The sequence below is a fragment of the Heterodontus francisci genome, chromosome 6, assembly GCF_036365525.1.
Source record: "Heterodontus francisci isolate sHetFra1 chromosome 6, sHetFra1.hap1, whole genome shotgun sequence".
NCBI classification, from domain to species: domain Eukaryota; kingdom Metazoa; phylum Chordata; class Chondrichthyes; order Heterodontiformes; family Heterodontidae; genus Heterodontus; species Heterodontus francisci.
This window is the reverse complement of record NC_090376.1, coordinates 92,492,262-92,517,176: the sequence shown is the minus strand read 5'-3', so window position 1 is coordinate 92,517,176 and position 24,915 is coordinate 92,492,262. Positions and strand designations below refer to the sequence as shown.

General features: G+C 44.0%; 1 protein-coding gene across 3 annotated transcripts in view; it reads right to left on the bottom strand.

Annotated features, from left to right (window-relative positions):
* Nucleotides 1–5,180: 5,180 nt before the first annotated feature.
* Nucleotides 5,181–24,915, bottom strand: part of arhgap42a (Rho GTPase activating protein 42a) — a 503,828-nt gene continuing 484,093 nt past the window's right edge. For 2 of the 3 annotated variants that reach the window (XM_068034055.1, XM_068034056.1), the window contains 2 exons: nt 23,802–23,881; nt 5,181–7,206 (listed from right to left, as the gene is read on the bottom strand). In XM_068034055.1, the coding sequence (XP_067890156.1) occupies nt 7,118–7,206; nt 23,802–23,881 (169 nt within the window). In that variant the 3' untranslated portion in view covers nt 5,181–7,117. The remainder of the gene's footprint in view (nt 7,207–23,801; nt 23,882–24,915) is intronic. The other variant, XM_068034054.1, reaches the window with a different exon arrangement.

Sequence of the window (24,915 nt, the reverse complement as noted above, 5' to 3'; positions counted from 1 at the left end):
TAGCAATTAATCCAGTGAAAATGAGGGTAGGCATTTTGGGGAAACTGGAAAAATAAAGAACGAGGCACATTTTCACAAAAGTGAAGAAAAGGCTGAGAGCATTATATTTTTGCAAGGATCAATTAATACTAATCATTTGGTGCAAATCAAATGAACTTCCTCTTCATGGTTATTTTTCACCTTGCTGAGAATAATGCAAAATAATCAATACAACTATGCTTGGGTTATCCTACACAGACACAATTTTATATATATAGTTATCCTATGTATTATAATTCCATTCTCAGGATGTGGGAGTCACTGCCAAGGCTTGCATTTATGGCCCATCCCTACTTGTCCTCAGCAGATCATGACAGGCTTTCTTCTTGAACAGCTGCTCTTTGTAGCAGTTTGACACAATTGAACAGCATACTAGGCCACTTCAGAGAGCAGTTAAGAGTGAACTATGTTGGTGTCAACCAGCTAGCATGCATACGCGATACAACATGCAAATAGAGACAGAAAAGAGCAGAAGAAAAATAAAGTGGAAAAGTTTGAGGCACGATCTGAAGAGTTTTTGTTACGATTCTTCAAGCTTACTACAGAATCCTTGATTGTAGGTAGATCCTGCTTTTTGTTGGGGCCCAGTATTCTTCTGAAACCTTGTTCGCGTAGGAGACTTTTCTCTCTTGGGGTTCATTTGTCTTCAGTGGATTCAGAGGCTTGTGAGAAAGAGATGGGAGCAGACAGGAGAGATCTTCTCAGTCCAGGAGCAAACAGACACTCTGAGTTCAAACTGTTTGTACAATTCAGAAAACCCCAGGTTGCCAAGCAGGTTCGTCATGTGACTAACTGGTCTGACCACGTCTTGGATTGTATCACCTTAGCAGTCTCTGGAATGCTCCTCTTACACACAATACCTGGTGATCAAGGTCCATTGTGGGTTGAATGTGTCAAGGAATGGTCCTTTTTCCTTCCAATCACCGTCTGTTAATATGCAAATATTTTTTCCAGCCACGGCTGATCCGTTTAACAAGTCCTTTCTTCACTCCAGTAACAGTTTAAAATCAATGCTCATGACAAAATTCATGTGCCTCATTCTTGGCAGGTAGGGGCCTAGCATGACAATAACATTTTCTTCTATATGAGAATAAACCAGGTTTTCTACCAACAGTATGGTGAAAGTATTTACTGCAAAATAATTACCCCTTTGAAAAATTATGAATACTTAGGAAATCCTGTAAACAATAGTCAGCTGTGTAACAGCCACCACTTACAAAGCCTTAGCAAGGACATCAAAGGTTTAAAAAGGTAGTGCACAAATATAAGTCAGTATAATGTAATTTAGCTGCCAAAGTAACAATTTTATCAGTTTTTGATAGTTAAGAGCACTTTTGTGACTCATATATTACTAAAGTTTGTAAACATAGCTCTGTACATGTTATTTGTGACAAGCAGCATTAAAATGCTAAATTTGGCATACCATCAATATTGAGCTGCATGAAATTGGTGAAACCTTTTTCAGTACACCACCAGTTTTTCAACGCTGCTTTACTAATGTCACTAATTAATTATATGCTTAGAAATTTAAAGGTCCTGTAATTTCTTGAATGCATTTAAAAAAAATTCATTCATAGGATGTGGGCGACGCTAGCCAGGCCAGCATTTATTGCCCATCCCTAATTGCCCTTGAGAAGGTGGTGGTGAGCTGCCTTCTTGAACCGCTGCAGTCCATTTGGTGTAGGTATACCCTCAGTGCTGTTAGGAAGGGAGTTCCAGAATTTTGACCCAGTGACAGTGAAGGAACGGCGATATCGTTCCAAGTCAGGATGGTGTGTGACTTGGAAGGGAACTTGCAGGTGGTGGTGTTTCCATGTACTTGCTGCCCTCGTCCTTCTAGTTGGTAGAGGTCGTGGGTTTGGAAGGTGCTGTATAAGGAGCCTTGGTGCATTGCTGCAGTGCATCTTGTAGATGGTACACACTGCTGCCACTGTGCGTCGGCGGTGGAGGGAGTGAATGTTTGTAGATGGGGTGCCAATCAAGCGGGCTGCTTTGTCCTGGATGGTGTCGAGCTTCTTGAGTGTTGTTGGAGCTGCATCCATCCAGGCAAGTGGGGAGTATTCCATCACACTCCTGACTTGCGCCTTGTAGATGGTGAACAGGCTTTGGGGAGTCAGGAGGAGTTACTCGCCACAGGATTCCTAGCCTGTGATCTGCTTTTGTAGCCACGGTATTTATATGGCTACTCCAGTTCAGTTTCTGGTCAATGGTAGCCCCTAGGATGTTGATAGTGAGGGATTCAGCGATGGTAATGCTGTTGAATGTCAAGGGGAGATGGTTAGATTCTCTCTTGTTGGAGATGGTCATTGCCTGGCACTTGTGTGCTGCGAATGTTACTTGCCACTTATCAGCCCAAGCCTGGATATTGTCCATGTCTTGCTGCATTTCTACACAGACTGCCTCAGTATCTGAGGAGTCACGAATGGTGCTGAACATTGTGCAATCATCAGCGAACATCCCCACTTCTGACCTTATGATTGAAGGAAGGTAATTGATGAAGCAGCTGAAGATGGTTGGGCCTAGGACACTACCCTGAGGAACTCCTGCAGTGATGTCCTGGAGCTCAGATGATTGACCTTCAACAACCACAATCATCTTCCTTTGCGCTAGGTATGACTCCAGCCAGTGGAGGGTTTCCCCCCGGATTGCCATTGACCTCAGTTTTGCTAGGGCTCCTTGATGCCATACTCGGTCAAATGCTGCCTTGATGTCAAGGGCAGTCACTCTCAACTCACCTCTTGAGTTCAGCTCTTTTGTCCATGTTTGAACCAAGGCTGTAATGAGGTCAGGAGCTGAGTGGCCCTGGTGGAACCCAAACTGAGCGTCACTGAGCAGGTTATTGCTAAGCAAGTGCCGCTTGATGGCACTGTTGATGACACCTTCCATCACTTTACTGACGATTGAGAGTAGGCTGATAGGGTAGTAATTGGCCGGGTTGGACTTGTCCTGTTTTTTGTGCACAGGACATACCTGTGCAATTTTCCACATTGCAGGGTAGATGCCAGTGTTGGAGCTATACTGGAACAGCTTGGCTCGGGGCATGGCAAGTTCTGGAGCACAGGCCTTCAGTACTATTGCTGGAATATTGCCAGGGCCCATAGCTTTTGCAGTATCCAGTGCCTTCAGCCGTTTCTTGATATCACGCGGAGTGAATCGAATTGGCTGAAGCCTGGCATCTGTGATGCTGGGCACTTCAGGAGGAGGCCGAGATGGATCATCAACTCGGCACTTCTGGTTGAAGATTGTTGCAAATGCTTCAACCTTATCTTTTGCACTGATGTGCTGGGCGCCCCCATCATTGAGGATGGGGATATTTGTGGAGCCACCTTCTCCAGTTAGTTGTTTAATTGTCCACCACCATTCACGGCTGGATGTGGCAGGACTGCAGAGCTTAGATCTGATCCGTTGGTTATGGGATCGCTTAGCTCTGTCTATCGCATGCTGCTTATGCAGTTTGGCATGCAGATAGTCTTGTGTTGTAGCTTCACCAGGTTGACACCTCATTTTGAGGTATGCCTGGTGCTGCTCCTGGCATCTCCTCCTGCACTCTTCATTTTACCAGGGTTGGTCTCCTGGATTGATGGTAATGGTAGAGTGGAGGATATGCCGGGCCATGAGGTTATAGATTGTGGTTGAGTACAATTCTGCTGCTGATTATGGCCCACAGCGCCTCATGGATGCCCAGTTTTGCATTGCTAGATCTGTTTGAAATCTATCCCATTTAGCATGGTGATAGTGCCACACAACACGAAGGAGTGTATGCTCAATGTGAAGGTGGGACTTCGTCTCCACAACGACTGTGCGGTGGTCATTCCTACCAATACAGTCATGGACAGAAGCATCTGCAGCAGGCAGATTGTTGAGCACGAGGTCATGTATGTTTTTCCCTCATGTTGGTTCCCCCACCACCTGCCGCAGACCCAGTCTAGCAGCTATGTCCTTTAGGACTCGGCCAGCTTGGTCAGTAGTGGTGCTACCGAGCCACTCTTGGTGATGGACATTGAAGTCCCCCACCCAGAGTACATTTTGTGCCCTTGCCACCCTCAGTGCTTCCTCCAAGTGCTGTTCAACATGGTGGAGTACTGAGTCATCAGCTGAGGGAGGGCGGTAGGTGGTGATCAGTAGGAGGTTACCTTGCCCATGTTTGACCTGATGCCATGAGACTTCATGGGGTCCGGAGTTGATGTTGAGGACTCCCAGGGCAACTCCTCCCTACTGTATACCTCTGTGCCACCACCTCTGGTGGGTCTGTCCTGCCGGTGGGACAGGACATACCCGGGGCAGGTGATGGCAGTGTCTGGGACATTGTCTGTAAGGTATGATTCCATGAGTATGACTATGTCAGGCTGCTGCTTGACTAGACTGTGGGACAGCTCTCCCAACTTTGGCACAAGCCCCCAGATGTTAGTAAGGAGTACTTTGCAGGGTCGACAGGGCTGGGTTTGCCATTGTCGTTTCCGGTGCCTAGGCCGATGCCGGGTGGTCCGTCCGGTTTCATTCCTTTTTATTGACTTCGTAGCAGTTAGGTACAACTGAGTGGCTTGCTCGGTCATTTCAGAAGGCATATAAGAGTTAACCACATTGCTGTGGGTCTGGAGTCACATGTAGGCTAGTCCAGGTAAGGACAGCAGATTTCCTTCCCCAAAGGACATTAGTGAACCAGATGGGTTTTTACAACAATCGACAATGGTTTCAAGGCCATCATTAGACTAGCTTTTAATTCCAGATTTATTAATTAAATTCAAATTCGAACCCATGTCCCCAGAGAAATACCCTGGGTCTCTGGGTTACTCGTCCAGTGATAATACCACTACGCCACCGCCTACCCTCTTTTCACCAAGACTTATTTTTCTTGCATTGTTGATCAACAAAACTAGGGCTGATTTTATCACTTTGTATTTGATTTGGTGCTAGAGTATTATACAACATTTTAGTTGGAGTATATTAGACCAATTGTCATCAAAAACGTTAAGCACTACCGGATTTAAATCGAAGGGCCTGCCTGGAGTGGGAGAACTCGGTGAACCAAATTCCCCAGGCCCCATATTTTCCAATTATATTGAAATATAAATCTCATCACTGCAGAGTATTGTCTCATCAGAAAATCACCAGAGTCTTCTGAAACTGAAAATAGCATTTTAAATATATTGTACCACTGATAAATTACATTACCAATAGCGACAAAATGTAGTCATTATTTATGAAGGGAATAATCTGCCAATCTACTACATAATCCCACACCAATGTAGCTAAATACAATTCATTATGCTATCACACAAAACATCCTTTATGACCACAGTAGCATTTAATGTGTATTGTGTTATGTAGTGTGAGCATTCACATTATCCCAAAGAATATAAATTGGCCCACAATCAGCTGTCAATTTCTGGTTCATACGTTCTTTAAATATAAGTCTAATTTTTTATATATTGTATTCCAAATACGATACTTTCAAAATAGGAGTAAAATTGTATAAATTACGTACCAAGCCATAGATACAGTCGTGTAATTTTATACAAAGAAATTTGAATGATCAGAAAACATTCAGTTGAACACTTTGCATTTTGTGATAAAAATTATTAAATACACTAAAATCAACTAAACTATTAGACAATATATACTTTAAACTATCAATGTTATCACTGAATGATATATATTTAAGAAAATTAACATTTAAACAAGATACCAATACACCAGCGTATTGGAACAATAAAAATAAAAAGTGCGATTTGTCCTCAAAGTTAGCACAATTCCCTCTCTGCCCCTTTCACAAAGCATGGCAGCTTTTTTCTTTCAAAAAGTACTAAAATCTTGTGGACACAATTGTTTTTTCCAAAAAAAATTACATTTCAAATTTAAATTGCAGAAATAAAATATTTTTTGATTTGTAACAGGAGAATTGTGAACATATGTGATATATATGTGCCAACATTATTTTGACACAAGAGAGACTGAAATTGCATGAAATGCAATACACAGCTTTCTTATTTGCATCAATTAGATCATAATGAATACTGGACTGTTCGAACATTGGACATGCTGAGAGAAGATTAGAGGCTTTTTGCAGATCAACACAACACTGTATGTTTGTAACTTACCACTACCTTAATCTTTGGTGTCAATGGGTTTATTAGTCCTCAAATACTTTGGCATTACAACTAGTTTGTTAACCAAAGTATGTTAAATGTATAATTCATATCTATTTCCCCAATACATCAATAATTTAGATGTTTATGTGCTTTTACTTGAGTATTGAAATAGATATCTACTACCAGTTACCCACTAAAGTAACTTTTGTAACATTTAGATAAATGAATCTTTTGAGCTTCAAGAAAAGCATGCAATGACTTGACATGAGTGACATCTAAATAAAAGTGATCACCAGCATCCTGCACTCGATAGTGAAGGCTGAAGTCAAGAATAGTTAAATGCCTATAAAATTTAGTTTACAAAGTGATCAATTCAGTTACTGGATTGAAAAGTATAATTTGGGGAGATTTAGTCTGGAAAAGCATCAAAAATTCTGTCTGAAAGAAAAACATGGCAGCTAGGTTCAAATCATAGATGTAAGTAAATGCAGAATTTGTGTAGTGTGATAATTCAATATGCATACATTTCTTCTTTCTCCATCCAATGTGACATTTTTCAACCAAGTACACAAAAATCAACAGCAAGATAAACTCCATTGCTCATACAGTTCAAATATAGCTCATATCCACTATTTGGCACTCTGTCAAACAGGAAGTCTTGAAATATGAATGCTACAATTTTATAAAATATATATGTATGTCTATTTTATATATACTTAAATTTGGTCACTTTTTCTATTTTCAATACTGCAAAATTAATATTCATCAATAACTATGGCTAATAAGATTAGTAATTTTTGTTAAAGCAAACAGTTAATGATGCAGACCACAATCCTGTATTCCATACCATAAAAAGGCATATATTCTGCAGATGCAAATTCTCCACCACTTCTGACTGCCTGACATCTGTTTAACTGTGTTAGAATATAGTTTGTAATGGTTTGTTCACCATGGATACCATGGAGATTTTCTAGTCTTGCCAGCAGTTATCAAAGAAATACAATGTAATTTGCAGGGATCAGTCCTGTTTTGCCTTCATATGTTCCCTGTAGCCAACCTGGTTCCACTGATGCATGTACTAGAGTAAACAGAATGAAAATTATTTAATCATCATTAACTATACTGCATTTTAACATTAAATCTTCATTACTGTTAAATCTATTAAAAGCTGAAGACAAGTTAAGCTTTGTTCAAAAACAAGCTTGTTTACTGTCATTGCTTTAGTGTAATTGATATTCTAAGAAAGAAAAAGACATACAAAGTCCCAACACATTGAGTAAAGGAAAATTCAAATCTACCTAATGCAAAAATAGGACTAGTATTCCCACAAATAGAACTGGTCTCAAAGCAGAACTGAATGGATTAAAAAATGTGTATAAACCAATATCTGGTGTTGAGGACCATTTATAGAGTACGTTTACCATGTCCTAACATTTACTGTAACTCACTCTTTCCTAGAACTTCAAAACTGGAACTCCTTATTTTCCCTCAGTCTTTCATTTCTCCAACAATGTGCAGGCTTTTAAAACCCAAGTTTGGCTCACCTAGTCATCATTACTTGCTCTTTTCAAACTTAGTGGCATTCTGTACTTTGGGCCTTGGCCCTTGATTTTTTTAAACTTTTCATTTTCATTTGATTGATCACTTTGATGTGGGTTTAGAACTAAAATCTTTCTGCTTTTATCTAATCTCAGCCAGACTGGCAGAGATGTCATTAGAATTATTCTCATTATGCAGAAGGAAGGCGGGGGGAAAAAAAACAGCCTGGAGTCCAATCATGATCCTTATCTGGTGAATCCTGCTGGAAAGTGCACACGTATGAATTAGATCAGAGAAGTAACCCAGTGGCGATGTCAGGGCCACGGGAGCAGCATTTACCGCTGGGGACTCCCTCATTGGTCCTTGGAGCTTCTGATGCGATGGACCTATCCCCAACCCTGAGAAGCTGCTGGAAGGCTGCCTCCATGCAGCTGGCAGCCTCCCCAGGCAGTGAGACGGCCGCTGTGGCCTGGGAAAATAGTTCTTAATTGGGCCTTTAATTAGCTGAATTGGCCGCACACCTCCAGTCGGCAGGCAGCTGAGCCACTGCCATTCCCGCCGCTGCTAAAATGGCCCAGTGATAGGACTGTGTCAGGGAGTCCTCCCAACATGGCTCCTGGGCATTTTATCGGCACCCGCCACCACCCCCCCACCCCCCAAATCCGTGTCTCCTAGCCTTCCATCTGGGAGCCCATAAAATCTTGCCAATTGCATCAATGACAAAGTTACGGTTTTAAAAAAAGAACCTATTGCACAAGCACGGTTGTAATATTGACTCAAATAAAAAGAACCACATACTTTATAAATGCTATAATCATGATTTTAAACATATATTATATCACCAATGATACGATAGCAGGTGGTTATGTTACTGGACTAGTAATCCAGAGACCTGGACTAATGATCTAAATATATGAGGCAGAATCTTACCAGCCTTGTGGCTATGGACTTGGAGACGGAGAATACATCAGAAAGGAATGCCGACGTCCTCCTGCCAATGGACAAATTTACTAGGGGTGGTCGGGCAGTGGGATCAGGCAATTGAGGTTGTTAAGCAGCCAATTGACAATGATTTTGAAGTAAATTTTAAATTTTCTCTTGGATGCATGGGTTCCACGGAGTGTCAGCGGCTCGCCTGCTCAAAGGAGGCAAGAGCTGAGGGGCAGGTGGCTGAAAGTAGAAGCCATTGAGTACATTTGCATTACAGGCAGGCTGAGGTTCAGTTAAGCGAAGGATTGAAAAATTGGAGGGATTGCACAGTGTGAGCCCATATCGGAGGACATTTATTGGAAGGGTGTCTCCCAGATCCACTTCAGCTAGTGTAGGCAGCACCAGGGGTTGAGAGGCTTTGAGTCCTGAGGGCTCCAATTCTCAATGGACGATAGGGACTTGGAGTTTGACTCCTCTAGCAAGAAGAGTGGGAGAGAGAGACAGGTTCAGCCATATACAGCGGGCTGCAACAGCCAGAGGAGCACAAGGCTCATGAGGGTGCAAGGCACCGTGGATGAGGAGGGCACATAGTGTTAAACAGATCCAACCCAAATGGCGAAGAATGCAGTTAGACACAGATTCTTTTCTTGATAGTCGGTTTATTCACAGAAAACAGAATTACGTATCTCTGCCTCCTGCCTTTCACCCCGTAGGCTCTCTTTGTATCCTCTCCAAGTCCTTAATTCAACAATGCCCTTCACCTGTGCATCTTTAACAACATAATTAGCCTACCATATAGGGCCATTAATGTAGGCTAATTTTCACAGCAGGCGCTACCAAGCTGAAAGGGTTAACAAACAGAGGCTTAGCTTCGTGGAGATGTCGGAGCACCAGTGTCTTTGAAGACTGCGTCTTTCCAGGCAGGTGCTATAGGACCTGTGTGGAATGCTGGAGGAGTTGAGGCCAATGGGATGTGGTGATCACCCATTGCCTGTGGCAGTGAAGTTGACTGTGGCGCTCAACCTTTACACCTCAGGTGCTTTCCAGGGATCATCTGGAGACATATGTGAGATCTCCCAATCAGTGGCCCATCATTGCATCGAGCATGTGATGGATGCCATATACCATTAGGTACTGCACATATCAAGCTAGTCAAGCCGAGAGGGCGATAAGATTTGGGGCCATCGCTTGATTTCCTCAAGTTCATGGGGCAATTAAGTGCACGCGTGTGGCCATCAAGGCTCCCACAGAGCAGACAAAAGCCTTCGTGAACAGGAAAGGGGTCCACTCACTGAACGTTCAATTAATCTGCGACCATGCAAAAGAATCCTGCAGGTATGTGCACTGTTCCCGGGAAGCTGCCACAACTCTTACATCCTTAGTCAGTCCCAAGTATCTCAGCTATTCAGGCTACCCAAACGCCATCGTGGATAGATACTGGGTGACAAGGGATACACACTAAAGACATGGCTGCTTACACCTGTGTGGAAACTATTACGAAAGTGCTTCCATTTTTTAAATATTTTATTTTTGAGGACTTGTGTTAAAACTGAAAAGATTCCATGGATTTTTTTTCACCAAGTTCACCGACAGGACAATATGTTGCTTGAAAGCCATCTGTGCTCGAGGCCACCTGTGATTTGGGCTCAAAAACAGCAGAATCCTTGGTGACTTGGGGAAAAATGGTTACAGAGAAGCCACATGTCAAGGTTTATAGAGATCAGGAGGTCGACTCACTGTTTGGGGTTTGGATTGTTTTCAGTTAGTTGGAGCGTGAACTGTGTGAAGACAGTTGGTGTTTTCCTGCCAAGGAGAAAATAAATCTCCCAGCTCACCTCATTCTTTATGTTTCTGAAGAAATCCTGCCAGGATCCAGTGTGGGAAAAAAATCCCTGGTGCTGTTTAGCTCCTGAGGAGCTGGTAAAAATCCTGCGGTTCAAGTGTGTGCTGACGAAAAAACCTTGATGCCACATTTCTCCTAGAAAGCCTACTAGAATAATTCTCGACATCTCCCGAACAGACTACTTCTGAAACGAACCCAATGACCCATCTCCATATACACGGATGCCAGACTAAAAAAAGGGACAACTGACTTCCTTCCATAGCTTCTTGCTTTATTCGTCAAGAATTAGCAAGTATTTGGCCAAATAGTTTTTTTGTCTTCTTTTGTAACAGACCTCTGTAGAGTGAATTTCTATATTTTTTCCAGTGTGTGTGAGTCTAATTGCGGAATTTTTAAAAAAGGGAACTTTCATATATCTTAATCGGTGTGTTCATGCTTTGCTTCGTTACTGGTTAAGTCTTGTTATATAATAAACTGGTAATTTTGTTGTTAAAGAAACCTGCATCAGTTGTAACAAACCCAACACAGAGACAGAGGACACCTACAACCATTGCCATTTAGTTGTATCTAACCACTACGAAAAAGAATAAAACTGAACGGACCACCTGGCATCCCACCAGACACACTCAGCCCAAACAACCCTATAAAGACCTCTTCAGTAACAAAATTGGGATAGTAGTCTCACATATGAGTCAAGCAACAGCCTGATTAATCGAGTTATATCTTCCAACCAATGTTCCAGACTCCTCCATCATGATCCTTGAGTATGTCCTGTCCCACTAGCAGACAGACCCACCAGAGGTGGCAGCACAGCTGTGTACAGTCAGGAAGGAGTGGCCCTGGGAATCCTCAACATTGACTCCGGATCTCATGAAGTCTCATGGCATTAGGCCAAACATGGGTAAGGAAACCTCCTGCTGATGAACTGGTACTCCACCATATTGAACATCACTTGGAAGAAGCACCGAGGACAGCAAGAGCACAGAATGTACTCTGGGTGGGGGAACTTCAATATTCATCACTAAGAGTGGCTAGGTAGCACCATGACTGGATGAGTCCTGAAGGACATCGCTGCCAGACAGGGCCTGCAGCAGGTAGTGGGAGAGCCAACATGAAAGAAAAACTGACTTGGCCTCTTCCTCACCTATCTACCTGCCACAGATGTATCTATCCATGACAGTATTAGTAGAAGAGACCACCACACAGTTCTGGTGGAGAATAATTCCGATCTTCACACTGAGAACACCCCCCATGGTGTTGTGTGCACTACCACTGTGCTAAATTGGATAGATTCCGAACAGATCTAGCGGTTCAAAACTGGGCATCCATGAGGCACTGTGGGCCATCATCAGCAGGAGAACTGTATTCAACTACAATCTGTAACCTCCTGGCATATGCTAAATCTATCATTACTATCAAACCAAGGTATCAACCCTGGTTCAATGAGGACTGTAGAAAAGCATACCAGGTGGTCCTAAAAATGAGGTATCAACCTGAAAAAGCTACAAGCACAGGGCTACGCGCATACTGAACAGCGGAAGCAGCTTGCTATAGACAGAGGTAAGAAATCCCACGAATCAAAGCTTTGCAGTCCTGCCATATCCAGTCATGAATGGTGGTGGAAACATTAAATAACTAATGGGAGGAGGAGGATCCATGAACATCCCTATCTTCAGTCTGAAAGAGACAACACATGAGTGCAATAGACAAGACTGACATGTCTGCAACCATCTTCAGCCAGAAGTGTCAAGTAGATGATCCATCTCAGCCTCCTCCTGAGACACCCTACCATCACAGATGCCAGTGTTCAGCCAATTTGATTCATTCCATGTGATATCAAGAAACAGTTGAGTGCACAGGATAGGGCCCAAGAACATCCCTATGGTGAAGACTTGTGCTCCAGAACTAGCCATGACTCTAGCCAAGCTGTTGCCAATACAGCTACAATATTGGCGTCAACCCGACAACTGGAATTGGAAAATTGCACAATTTTCAAACTCCAATGGCTGGAGTCACACCTAGTACAAAGGAAGATGGTTGTGGCTCTCAGGGACTAATCATCTCAGCCCCGGGACATTAGTGCAGAAGTTCCTTAGGTCCTAGGCCCAACCATCCTCAGTTGCTTCATCAATTACCTTTTCTCCATCATAAGGTCTGAAATGGGAATGCTCGCTGATGACTGCATAGTGTTCATCTCCATTCGCATCTCCGCAGATAACCAAGCAGTCCGTGTCCTCATGCAGCAAAACCAGGATACATTCAGGCTTGGGCTGATGAGTTACAAGCGACTTTCATGCCACACAAGTACCAGGCAATGACTATTACCAACAGGAGAGAGTCTAACCAACTCCCCCTTGATATTCAATGGCCTTATCACTGCAGAATCCCTGAACATCCTGGGAATCACCATTGGCCAAGGACTTAACCAGACCAGCCACGAAAATACTGTGGCTACAAGAACAGGCCAGAGCTGGGTATTTTGTGACGAGTCACTCACCTCCTGACTCCCCAGCATCTACAAGGCACATATTAGGAGTGTGATGGAATATAGTACATTTGTGTAGATGACTGAAGCTCCAGCAACAATGATTGGCACCCCATCCACCACCTTTAAACATTCACTTCCTCCATCATTGTCGTAGATGCCATATGTACAACTTACAGGATACTCTACAGCAATTCAGCACCTTCCCAGGCTGTGATTTCTACTGCCTAGAAGAACAAGGGCAGCAGGCACATGGGAACCCAACACCTGCAAGTTTCCTGCCAAGTCACACACCATCCCAATTAGGAAACATATCGCCGTTCCTTCATCGTCTATGTCAAAATGCTGGAACTCCTTACATAACAGCACTCTGAGCATACCTACAGCGGTTCAAGGCAGTGGCTCATCACCACCTTCTCAAGGACAATAAGGGATGGGCAATAATGGGCGGCACAGTGGTTAGCACCGCAGCCTCACAGCTCCAGCGACCCGGGTTCAGTTCTGGGTACTGCCTGTGCGGAGTTTGCAAGTTCTCCCTGTGTCTGCGTGGGTTTCCGCCGGGTGCTCCGGTTTCCTCCCACAGTCAAAGACTTGCAGGTTTGTAGGTAAATTGGCCATTGTAAATTGCCCCTCGTGTAGGTAGGTGGTAGGAGAATGGTAGGAATGTGGTAGAGAATATGGGGTTAATGTAGGATTAGTATAAATGGGTGGTTGTTGGTTGGCACAGACTCGGTGGGCCGAAGGGCCTGTTTCTGTGCTGTATCAATATGTAAATAAATAAATAATAAATGTTGGCCTTGAAAGTAATGTCCACATTCCAAGAATGAATTAAAAAACCAGCAACTTTAGAGGCTATGCTGCAGCCATAGGCTCTCGCTAATCTAATCAAACAAATTAACCTGAGGAAGAAGCTCCACAAACATCCCCATCCGCAATAATGGGGAACCCAGCATATCAGTGCAAAAGACAAAGCTTAAGCATTTGCAACTATCTGCAGCCAGAGGTGCCGAATGGATGATCCACCTCGGCCTCCTCCTGAGGTCCCCAGCATCACAGATTCCAGTCTTCAGCCAATTTGATTTACTCCACGAGATATCAAGATATTAAGAAACGGCAGAAGACAATGGATACAGCAAAGGTTATGGGCCCTAACAACATCCTGGCTGTAGTACTCAAGATTTGTGCTCCAGAACTAGCCACGCCCCTAGCCAAGCTTTCAAGTACAGCTCAACACTGGCATCTGCCTGACAATGATGAAAATTGCCCAGGTTTGTTTTGTCCTCAAAAAGCTGGTCAAATCCAATCCAGCTAATTACCGACCTATCAGTCTACTCTCAATCATCAGCAAAGCGATGGATGGCGTCATTGACAGTGCTTTCAACCGGCACTTACACAGCAATAACCTGCTCACCGATGCTCAGTTTGGATTCCACCTGGGCCACTTTGCTCCACAGCTCATTACAGCCTTGGTTCAAACGTTGACAAAAGAGCCCAATTCCAGTGGTGAGGTGAGAGTGATTGTCCTTGATATTCAGGCAGAAATTGACCGAGTGTGGCATCAAGCAGCCCCAGCAAAATTGATGTCAATAGGAATTGGGGTTGGGGGAGCTCTCCACTGGTTGGAGTCATAACTAACACAAAGCAAGAGGCTTGTGGTTGTTGAAGGCCGATCATCTCAGCTCCAGGATATTGCTGCAAGACTTCCTCAGGGTCGTGTCCTAAGCCCAACCATATTCACCTGCTTCATCAATGACCTTCCCTCCAACATAAGGTCAGAAGTAGGGATGTTCGCTGATGATTGCACAGTGTTCAATACCATTCAAGATACTTCAGATACTGAAGCAGTCCGTGCCTGCATGCAGGCCTGGACAATATGCAGGTTTGGGCCGATAAGTGGCAAGTACCATTTGCGCCACACAAGTGTCAGTCAAAAATCATTGCCAACCAGAGAGAATCTAACCATCTCCCCTTGACACTCAACTGCACTACCATTGATGAATCCCCCACTATCAACATCCTAGGGGTTACCTTTGATCAGAAACTTAACTGGACCAGCCATATAAATAAGGTGGCTACAAGAGCTGGTCAGAGACTGGGAATTCTGCAGTGAGTAACTCACCTCCTGACTCCCTAAAGCCTGTCCACCAACTACAAGGGACAAGTCAGGAGTGTGATGGACTACTCTCCACTTGCCTGGATGAGAGAAGCTCCAACAACGCACAAGAAGCTCAACACCATCCAGGACAAAGAAACCTGCTTTATCGGCAAACAATTCCACCACCTTAAACATTCATTCCTTCCCCCTTCGGCGCAGAGTGGCAGCAGTGTGTACCATGTATGAGATGCAATGCAGCAACTCACCAAGCCTCCTTCAACAGCAGCTTCCAAACCCACGACTTCTACCACCAAGGAGGACAAGGGCAGCAGTCACATGGGAACACCACCACCTGCAAGATCCTCTCCAAAACACACATCATACTGACTTGGAACCATATCACCATTCCTTCACTGTCACTAGGTCAAAAACCTGGAACTCCCCTCCGAACACCACATGGACTGCAGCGGTTCAAGGCAGCAGCTCACCACCACCTTCTCAAGGGCAATTAGACATGGGTAACAAATACTGGTCATGCCAACGTCGTTCAGATCCCATGAAAGAATAAAAGGAAAATCAGCTCACATTTCTCTAACTTCTCAGTCACACTGTCCTTAAATACAGATTCCAATAATCTCCCACAACAGATGTTAGACTAGCAGGTCTATTAATTCCCTAGTTTTTCTCTCATCGTTCTTAAATAATAGAGTTAGATTTGCAATTTTTCAATCTAAAAAGGCAATTCCCGAATTGAGGGTACTTTGGAAGATTATGGCTAAAACATCTGCAATTTTTTCCACTACTTCCTCTAAAATCGTGGGTTAGAAACCATCAGGTACTGGTGATTTGTCAGTACTTTTTCGAATACTTTTCTTCTTATGTTATTATTATTTTATTATTATTTAGAGATACAGCACTGAAACAGGCCATTCGGCCCACCAAGTCTGTGCTGACCAAGAACCACCCACTTATACTAATCCTACAGTAATCCCATATTCCCTACCACCTACCTATACTAGGGGCAATTTACAATGGCCAATTTACCTATCACCTGCAAGTCTTTGGCGGTGGGAGGAAACCGGAGCACCAGGAGGAAACCCACGCGGTCACAGAGAGAGCTTACAAACTTCGCACAGGCAGTACCCAGAATTGAACCCTGGTCCCTGGAGCTGTGAGGCTGCGGTGCTAACCAGTGCGCCACAGTGCTGCCCACTTTAGTGACTTCTAGTCCTTGATTTATTATTAGGTTCCCTAGAATGTTCTCTACTGTGAAGGCTGATACAAAGGGCCTGATTTTAACTGTGCAAGTGAACGGGTTTTGAGGAAGTTAAAATCTCACCCAAAGTAATTACTCAATAAGTCAGCCATTTCCTTATTTTCATTTTCAATATTACCCACATTTGTTATTAATAGGTCTACATTACTTTAGACGACCCTTTTTCTTCTAATATAATGATAAAAAATTTGTGTTAATCTCGATATCCTTCACAAGTTTATTTTCATATTCTGTTCTGCAGTTCTTAGTATCTTTTTTTTCTTCCTTTGCTGTTTTTTGTCTCTCTCCCAGTCACCATGGTCTACAATATTCTTTGTTCTTTTGTACATTCAAAGAACAAAGAACAGTACAGCACAGGAACAGGCCATTCAGCCTTTCAAGCCTGCGCCGATCATGATGCCTGTCTAAACTAAAACCTTCTGCACTTCCAGGGTCCGTATTCCTCGAATCCCATCCTATTCATGTATTTGTCAAGATGCCTCTTAAACGTCACTATCGTACCTGCTTCCACCACCTCCCCCGGCAGCAAGTTCCAGGCACTCACCACCCTCTGTGCAAAAAGCTTGCCTCGCACATCCCCTCTAAACTTTGCCCCTCGCACCTTAAACCTACGTCCCCTAGTAACTGACTCTTCCACCCTGGGAAAAAGCTTCTGACTATCCACTCTGTCCATGCCACTTATAACTTTGTAAACCTCTATCAGGTCGCCCCTCCACCTCCGTCGTTCCAATGAAAACAATCCGAGTTTATCCAGCCTTTCCTCATGGCTAATACCCTCCAGACCAGGCAACATCCTGGTAAACCTCTTCTGTACCCTCTCCAAAGCCTCCACATCCTTCTGGTAGTGTGGCGGCCAGAATTGAACACAATATTCCAAGTGTGGCTTAACTAAGGTTCTGTACAGCTGCAGCATAACTTGCCAATTTTTATACTCCACGCCGCGGCCAAAGAAGGCAAGCATGCCGTATGCCTTCTTGACTACCTTATCCACCTGCATTGCCACTTTCAGTGATCTGTGGATCTGTACGCCCAGATCTCTCTGCCTGTCAATACTCCTAAGGATTCAGACATTTACTGTATACTTCCCAACTGTATTAGACCTTCCAAAATGCATTGCCTCACATTTGTATGGATTCCTTCGTTTAGTTTTGTTATCTCTCACCTATTTTGTCGAACATGGCTGTTTTATTTGTCAAGTGCGGTGGCGTAGTAGTATTGTCACTGGACTTGTAACCCAAAGACCCAGGGTATTGCTCGAGGGACATGGGTTCAAATCCCAATGCAGAAGGTGGAATTTGAATTCAATTAATAAATCTGGAATTTAAAGCTAGTCTAATGATGGCCAAGAAACCATTGTCGATTGTTGTAAAAACCCATCTGGTTCCGTAATGTCCTTTAGGGGAGGAAATCTGCTGTCCTTACCTGGTCTGGCCTACATGTGACTCCAGACCCACAGCAATGTTGTTGACTTACATGCCCTCTGAAATGGCCCAGCAAGCAACTCAGTTGTATCTAACTGCTACGAGGTCAATAAAAAGGAATTAAACCGGACGGACCACCTGGCATCGACCTAGGCACTGGAAACGACAATGGCAAACCCAGCACTGTTGACCCTGCAAAGTCCTCCTTACTAACATCTGGGGGCTTGTGCCAAAGTTGGGAGAGCTGTCCCACAGACTAGTCAAACAACAGCCTGACATAGTCATACTCACAGAATCATACTTGACGGACAATGTCCCAGACACTGCCATCACCATCCCTGGGTATGTCCTGTCCCACTGACAGGACAGACCCAGCAGAGGTGGCGGCACAGTGGTACACAGGAGGGAGAGAGTTGCCCTGGGAGTCCTCAACATCGACTGTGGACCCCATGAAGTCTCATGGCATCAGGACAAACATGGACAAGGAAACCTCCTGCTCCTTACCACCTACCGCCCTCCCTCAGCTGATGAGTCAGTACTCCTCCATGTTGAACAGCACTTGGAGGAAGCACTGAGGGTGGCAAGGGCACAGAATGTACTCTGGGTGGGGGACTTCAATGTCCATCACCAAGAGTGTCTCGGTAGCACCACTACTGACCGAGCTGGTCGAGCCCTAAAGGACATATCTGCTAGACTGGGTCTGCGGCATGTGGTGAGGTAACCAACAAGAGGGGAAAACATACTTGACCTCGTCCTCACCAATATGCCTGCCGCAGATGCATCTGTCCATGACAGTATTGGTAGGAGTGACCACCGCACAGTCGTTGTGGAGACGAAGTCCCGCCTTCACATTGAGCAAACCCTCCTTCGTGTTGTGTGGCACTATCACCGTGCAAAATGGGATAGATTTCGAACAGATCTAGCAATGCAAAACTGGGCATCCATGAGGCACTGTGGGCCATCAACAACAGCAGAATTGTACTCAACCACAATCTGTACCTGGATGGCTGGCATATCCCCCACTCTACCATTACCATCAAGCCAGGAGACCAACCCTGGTTCAATGAAGAGTGCAGGAGGGCATGCCAGGAGCAGCAACAGGCATACCTCAAAATGAGGTGTCAACCTGGTGAAGCTACAACACAGGACTATCTGCATGCCAAACTGCATAAGCAGCATGCGATAGACAGAGCTAAGCGATCCCATAACCAACGGATCAGATCTAAGCTCTGCGGTCCTGTCACATCCAGCCATGAATGGTGGTGGACAATTAAACAACTAACTGGAGGAGGTGGCTTCACAAATATCCCCATCCTCAATGATGGGGGAGCCCAGCACATCAGTGCGAAAGATAAGGTTGAAGCATTTGCAACAATCTTCAGCCAGATGTGCCAAGTTGATGATCCATCTCGGCCTCCTCCTGAAGTGCCCAGCATCACAGGTGCCAGACTTCAGCCAATTCGATTCACTCCGCGTGATATCAAGAAACGACTGAAGGCACTGGATACTGCAAAGGCTATGGGCCCTGACAATATTCCAGCAATAGTACTGAAGACCTGTGTTCCAGAACTTGCCGCGCCCCGAGCCAAGCTGTTCCTGTACAGCTCCAACATTGGCATCTACCCTGCAATGTGGAAAATTGCCCAGGTATGTCCTGGAACAAAGAACAAAGAAAATTACAGCACAGGAACAGGCCCTTCGGCCCTCCAAGCCTGTGCCGATCCAGATCCTCTATCTAAACATGTCGCCTATTTTCTAAGGGTCTGTATCGCTTTTCTTCCTGCCCATTCATGTATCTGTCTAGATACATCTTAAAAGACGCCATCGTGCCCGCATCTACCACCTCCGCTGGCAACGCGTTCCAGGCACCCACCACCCTCTGCGTAAAGAACTTTCCACGCATATCCCCCCTAAACTTTTCCCCTTTCACTTTGAACTCATGTCCTCTAGTAATTGAATCCCCCACTCTGGGAAAAAGCCTCTTGCTATCCACCCTGTCTATACCTCTCATGATTTTGTACACTAAATGATTTTGTCCTGTACACAAAAAACAGGACAAGTCCAACCCGGCCAATTACTACCCTATCAGCCTACTCTCAATCATCAGTAAAGTTATGGAAGATGTCATCAACAGTGCCATCAAGCGGCACTTGCTTAGCAATAACCTGCTCAGTGACGCTCAGTTTGGGTTCCGCCAGGGCCACTCAGCTCCTGACCTTATTACAGCCTTGGTTCAAACATGGACAAAAGAGCTGAACTCGAGGTGAGGTGAGAGTGACTGCCCTTGACATCAAGGCAGCATTTGACCGAGTATGGCATCAAGGAGCCCAAGCAAAACTGAGGTCAATGGGATTCGGGGAAAACCCTCCGCTAGTTGGAGTCAAACCTAGCGCAAAGGAAGATGGTTGTGGTTGTTGGAGATCAATCATCTGAGCGCCAGGACATCACTGCAGGAGTTCCTCAGGGTAGTGTCCTAGGCCCAACTATCTTCAGCAGCTTCATCAATCACCTTCCTTCAATCATAAGGTCAGAAGTGGGGATATTCGTTGATGATTGCAAAATGCTCAGCAACATTCGTGACTCCTCAGATACTGAAGCAGTCCGTGTAGGAATGCAGCAAGACTTGGACAATATCCAGGCTTGGGCTGATAAGTGGCAAGTAACACTCGCGCCACACAAGTGTCAGGCAATGACCATCTCCAACAAGAGAGAATCGAACTATCGCCCCTTGATATTCAATGGCATTACCATCGCTGAATCCCCCACTATCAACATCCTAGGGGCTACCATTGACCAGAAGCTGAACTGCAGTAGCCATATAAATACCGTGGCTACAAGAGCAGGTCAGAGGCTAGGAATCCTGAGGTGAGTAACTCACCTCCTGACTCCCCAAAGCCTGTTCACCATCTACAAGGCACAAGTCAGGAGTGTGATGGAATACTCTCCACTTGCCTAGATGGATGCAGCTCCAACAACACTCAAGAAGTTCGACACCATCCAGGACAAAGCAGCCCGCTTGATTGGCACCCCATCTACAAACATTCACTCCCTCCACCACCGACGCACAGTGGCAGCAGTGTGTACCATCTACAAGATGCACTGCAGCAATGCACCAAGGCTCCTTAGACAACACCTTCCAAACCTGTGACCTCTACCACCTAGAAGGACAAGGGCAGCAAATACATGGGAACACCACCCATGCAAGTTCAGCTCCAAGTCACACACCATCCTGACTCGGAACTATATCGCCGATCCTTCACTGTCGCCGGGTCAAAATCCTGGAATTCCCTTCCTAACAGCACTGTGGGTGTACCTAACCCACATGGACTGCAGCGGTTCAAGAAGGCAGCTCACCACCACCTTCTCAAGGGCAATTAGGGACGGGCAATAAATGCTGGCCTAGCCAGCGATGCCCACATCCCATGAATGAATAAAAAAAAGTACAGCGCTTGTCCCTTCCCTTTGGGGTATATACTGATCCTGTATTTGATCATATTATGACCACTGTTACAAAAATGTTCCCTTACTGTTATATTATTAACTAAGTTTGGTTCATTCTCATTACTAAATCTAGTTTGCCATGTCCTCTTATTGATTCTGGAATATATTGCTCCAGAAAACTATCTTGAATGCGTTTAGGAAATTCACTACATTTCTATCTTGAGCTATTCTGCTCTTCCCAATCTATTTGAAAATTGAAGTCTCCCATTAAAACCACTCTTCGTTACAAATCTGTCTAATTTCTGAACTAATAAATTCTCCCACTTCATTAATGCGATCTGGAGACCTGTAGACCACTCCCATTGAAGTTTTAAATCCTTGCCTATTGCTCAAATCTAACTATTGGGTCGACACAGATTACTTTCCTTTACTTATATCCTCTCTTACTAATGTTGGAATAATATCTTCAATCAATAAGGCTACTCCTCCTTATCTTCCAGTTTCTCTATCCTTTCTAAAGACCTTATAACCTGAAATATTTAACTCCCTTCATGATCAGCTTGCAGCCACGCCTCAGTAATGGCCACGCCATACCCGCTAACCTGTATTTGAGTCTCTAATTCACTGAATTTATTTCTTATACTCTGTACATTAGTACATAAAACTATTGATCGGGCAAGAGATCCTAATCTGTCTTTTTGTTCTTGTGCTGCCTTTCTCACTGTTTAACTTAACACTGTCCTAATTTGTCACTCCTGCTGTAACTATTTTAGCAATTTTAGTATTCCCTTCACCTAGTGCAACTATACCTGGTCTTACTGTAACAGGGTTTAATTTTAAATGCACTGTGTTTTGAGCTCCCCTTTTGTGAATCCTTGTTCACAGTTTTCCAATCATAAGGCAAAGAAATGAGCATAAACAGGTTTTCTTCGGTTTAAAGAAGAAAAGTGAAATTTATTAAACCTTAAATTTAAACTCTAATATGGTTAACGTCTACGGATATACGACATGCCCACGCTAGCATGACCACGCGATACACACATGCAAATAGGGACAGAAAAGAGAAGAAAAATAAAATGGAGATGTTTGAGGCAAACTTTGACGAGGGTTTTTTTTTATTATTGTGCTTCGAGCTCGCTGTGATCCTTGATTGTAGGTAGTCTTGCTTTTTGTTGAGGCCCAGTATCCTTCTTAAACCTTGTTCACTGTAGGAGACTTTTCTCTCTTGGTGTTCATATGTCTTCAATGGTTTCCAATGCTGGTGTGAGTGAGATGAGTGCAGACAGGAGAGAGATCTTCTCAGTCCAGGAGAAAAGTGCTTTCTGATTTCTTTCCCTGTTGAATGTTCAAATTCAAAAAAATTCCAAGTCAGTCAGTCAGTCATGTGACTAAAACTGGTCTGACCACTTCTTTCGTGTATTGGCGACGCAACGACGGGGACCCCTTGTTCCAACACTGTCTGTTACTATGTAAATGTCTTTCCCGTCAGGGGCTTGCAATTTTAAGTTCTAATGTTCATCTGGTGAAATACTGTGCGCCTCAGTTATGGCAGGTGGTGGGGGGTTGGGGGTGGGGGGGAGGCTTTGCCTGATATTGTCTATTTCAATATGAAGGTGAAAAGCACTTTGATCACTGCCACAATTGAGCCAACATTGGACTGATTGCTGAACATAAACCTGCATGGATTTGCGACTAGTGCAACCAACACCATGCAGATTGCCATAAGATACTAATTGACCAGAAAATCCTTTTGGAAGCATTGGCTGAGAAATGACATTAGATTCCCTAACTGACCAAGAGCTGGTGATATCTTTCAGCGCAGAACTGGAACCCAAGGTTTGTTATGACTGGCGGAATTAAGCCTGAATATACTTTCACTCAGTGCAGCATCACGTTGATTGAAATGGCTGTGTCATGCTCTTGTTTAGAGTTTAGAACAGGGTTTACGCTTTGAAACTTTGTTATGAAAATAAAAGACAGCAAAAAAAGGTTGCAAATATCAGACGCTGGAAAGGTTAAAACCAGGAATTTGAACTGGGAGCTGGCATTGACTGGAATTCAATGAGCAGTTAACCAGGATTGAACCAACTAAATTGATGAATCAATGTAGGAATGTAACAAGCATCTGCTGGGGTAAAGTAACACTGATGACTTAGCACTTACAAAACTTCACCAAAAGTTGATAAACTTGCAAACCTTTACTAGATTATTTTCAGTGCATAATAAAACCTGAGCAAATAGAACCAAGCAACCAAGAAATTATGAAAATTTTCAATGTGCAAGGCAATACAGAAAACTGAGTGATAGTAAAAGAGACTGACCTAGAACAAGACCTTGGATACAGCACAGATCGCGTGATAAGATAGTTTATAAAGATGAAATTCCAACACAATTACATCAGCCCCACTCCTAATGGGATGATGTAAACACTTAATTGTAAGTGGAGATTAAATGAATAAGGAACAATTTATAAATGTGAACGTATAACATGCATTTGAACATATAACCTGTGTCTTCCAAATAGATGGAAGCACCATCTAATGATAAACTCGTATTTGAACAGTTAATGATACAGCACTTTAACTAATATTTTGATTCCGATTTTATAACAAAAATTCTATTATAAATGATTTTAGAACTCACCATTAGTGAAGATTGCCCCCTGTGGGAAAGAAAGCTCATGGCTGTGCTCTGCTTTACAAGCATACATAGCTTTGGCTTGGCTGTTTCAAAAAATAACATCAACCATAAAGCACTTGCAGTACAATTATTACGAAGTAGATAATTTCCTTATGTTACATTTTTAACAAGATAGCTTTGAGAAGTAAATATAATACACAACCTACATTGCAACCATTTTTAATCTTCCTGAACATCCTATGGATACAAGCTTTTTTAAAAACAAAACTCCATGGCATACTGTCAATTTTTTTTCACAAATTTGAATTATTCAATTTGCTAACTACAATTATGGTCTGGCTTCTATCTAACTAGTGGGATTGTATGTGTCTTCTGTTGCATACTACTTGCACAGACTGTCAGTGAAGCTTTGAATTAGATGGATGATCAGTGATAACCTTCAAATACTGCAACTCCTCACGAAGTGATGGCAATGCTTCATTACTTCTTAAATGTCCCACAAATTGTGTAAATCATGAGGCCATGGGAGCTTTAGGTTTTTTCCCCTGAAAACGGTAGTTAATTATACAAAACTGGTTAAGTAATCAGCTAATGACTAATATGATATGTGGTCTCAAGAATATTTACAAATAGAGACTGGGCTGGATTTTGTGAGGCCCCAAGGTGCGATTAGAGTTGGGGGTACACAGAGTATGGTGGCGGGGGGGCGCAGAGGGATGGAGGGCACATTGCCTCCCTGTTGCCCAGCGATATTCCCGGGAGTGGAATAGGCCACCGCCGACATTCCCGTGCAGAGGCCATTTGAGGCCCATAAGTGAGCTATTAACAACCAATTAAGGGCCTCTTCCCACCGCCGCTGGAATCTTACCAGCAGCAGTGGGGGGGAGAGGGGGGACCTCCGCTGGGCGGCAAGGACCCTTTGTAAAACAAGGCATCCTCCCTCTGGGCTTGGGGGGTGGGTCCCAACTTCGTGGGCAATTTGTGGCCCCTAACGGAAACAACTTTACCACACCCCACCCCCCACCAACCCTGGGATCCCCCTCTCCCTGGACTGAACGACAACGCCCCCACCCAGGGGCCTTCCGGACAGGCCCCGGCGACTCCGCCTCACGTACCT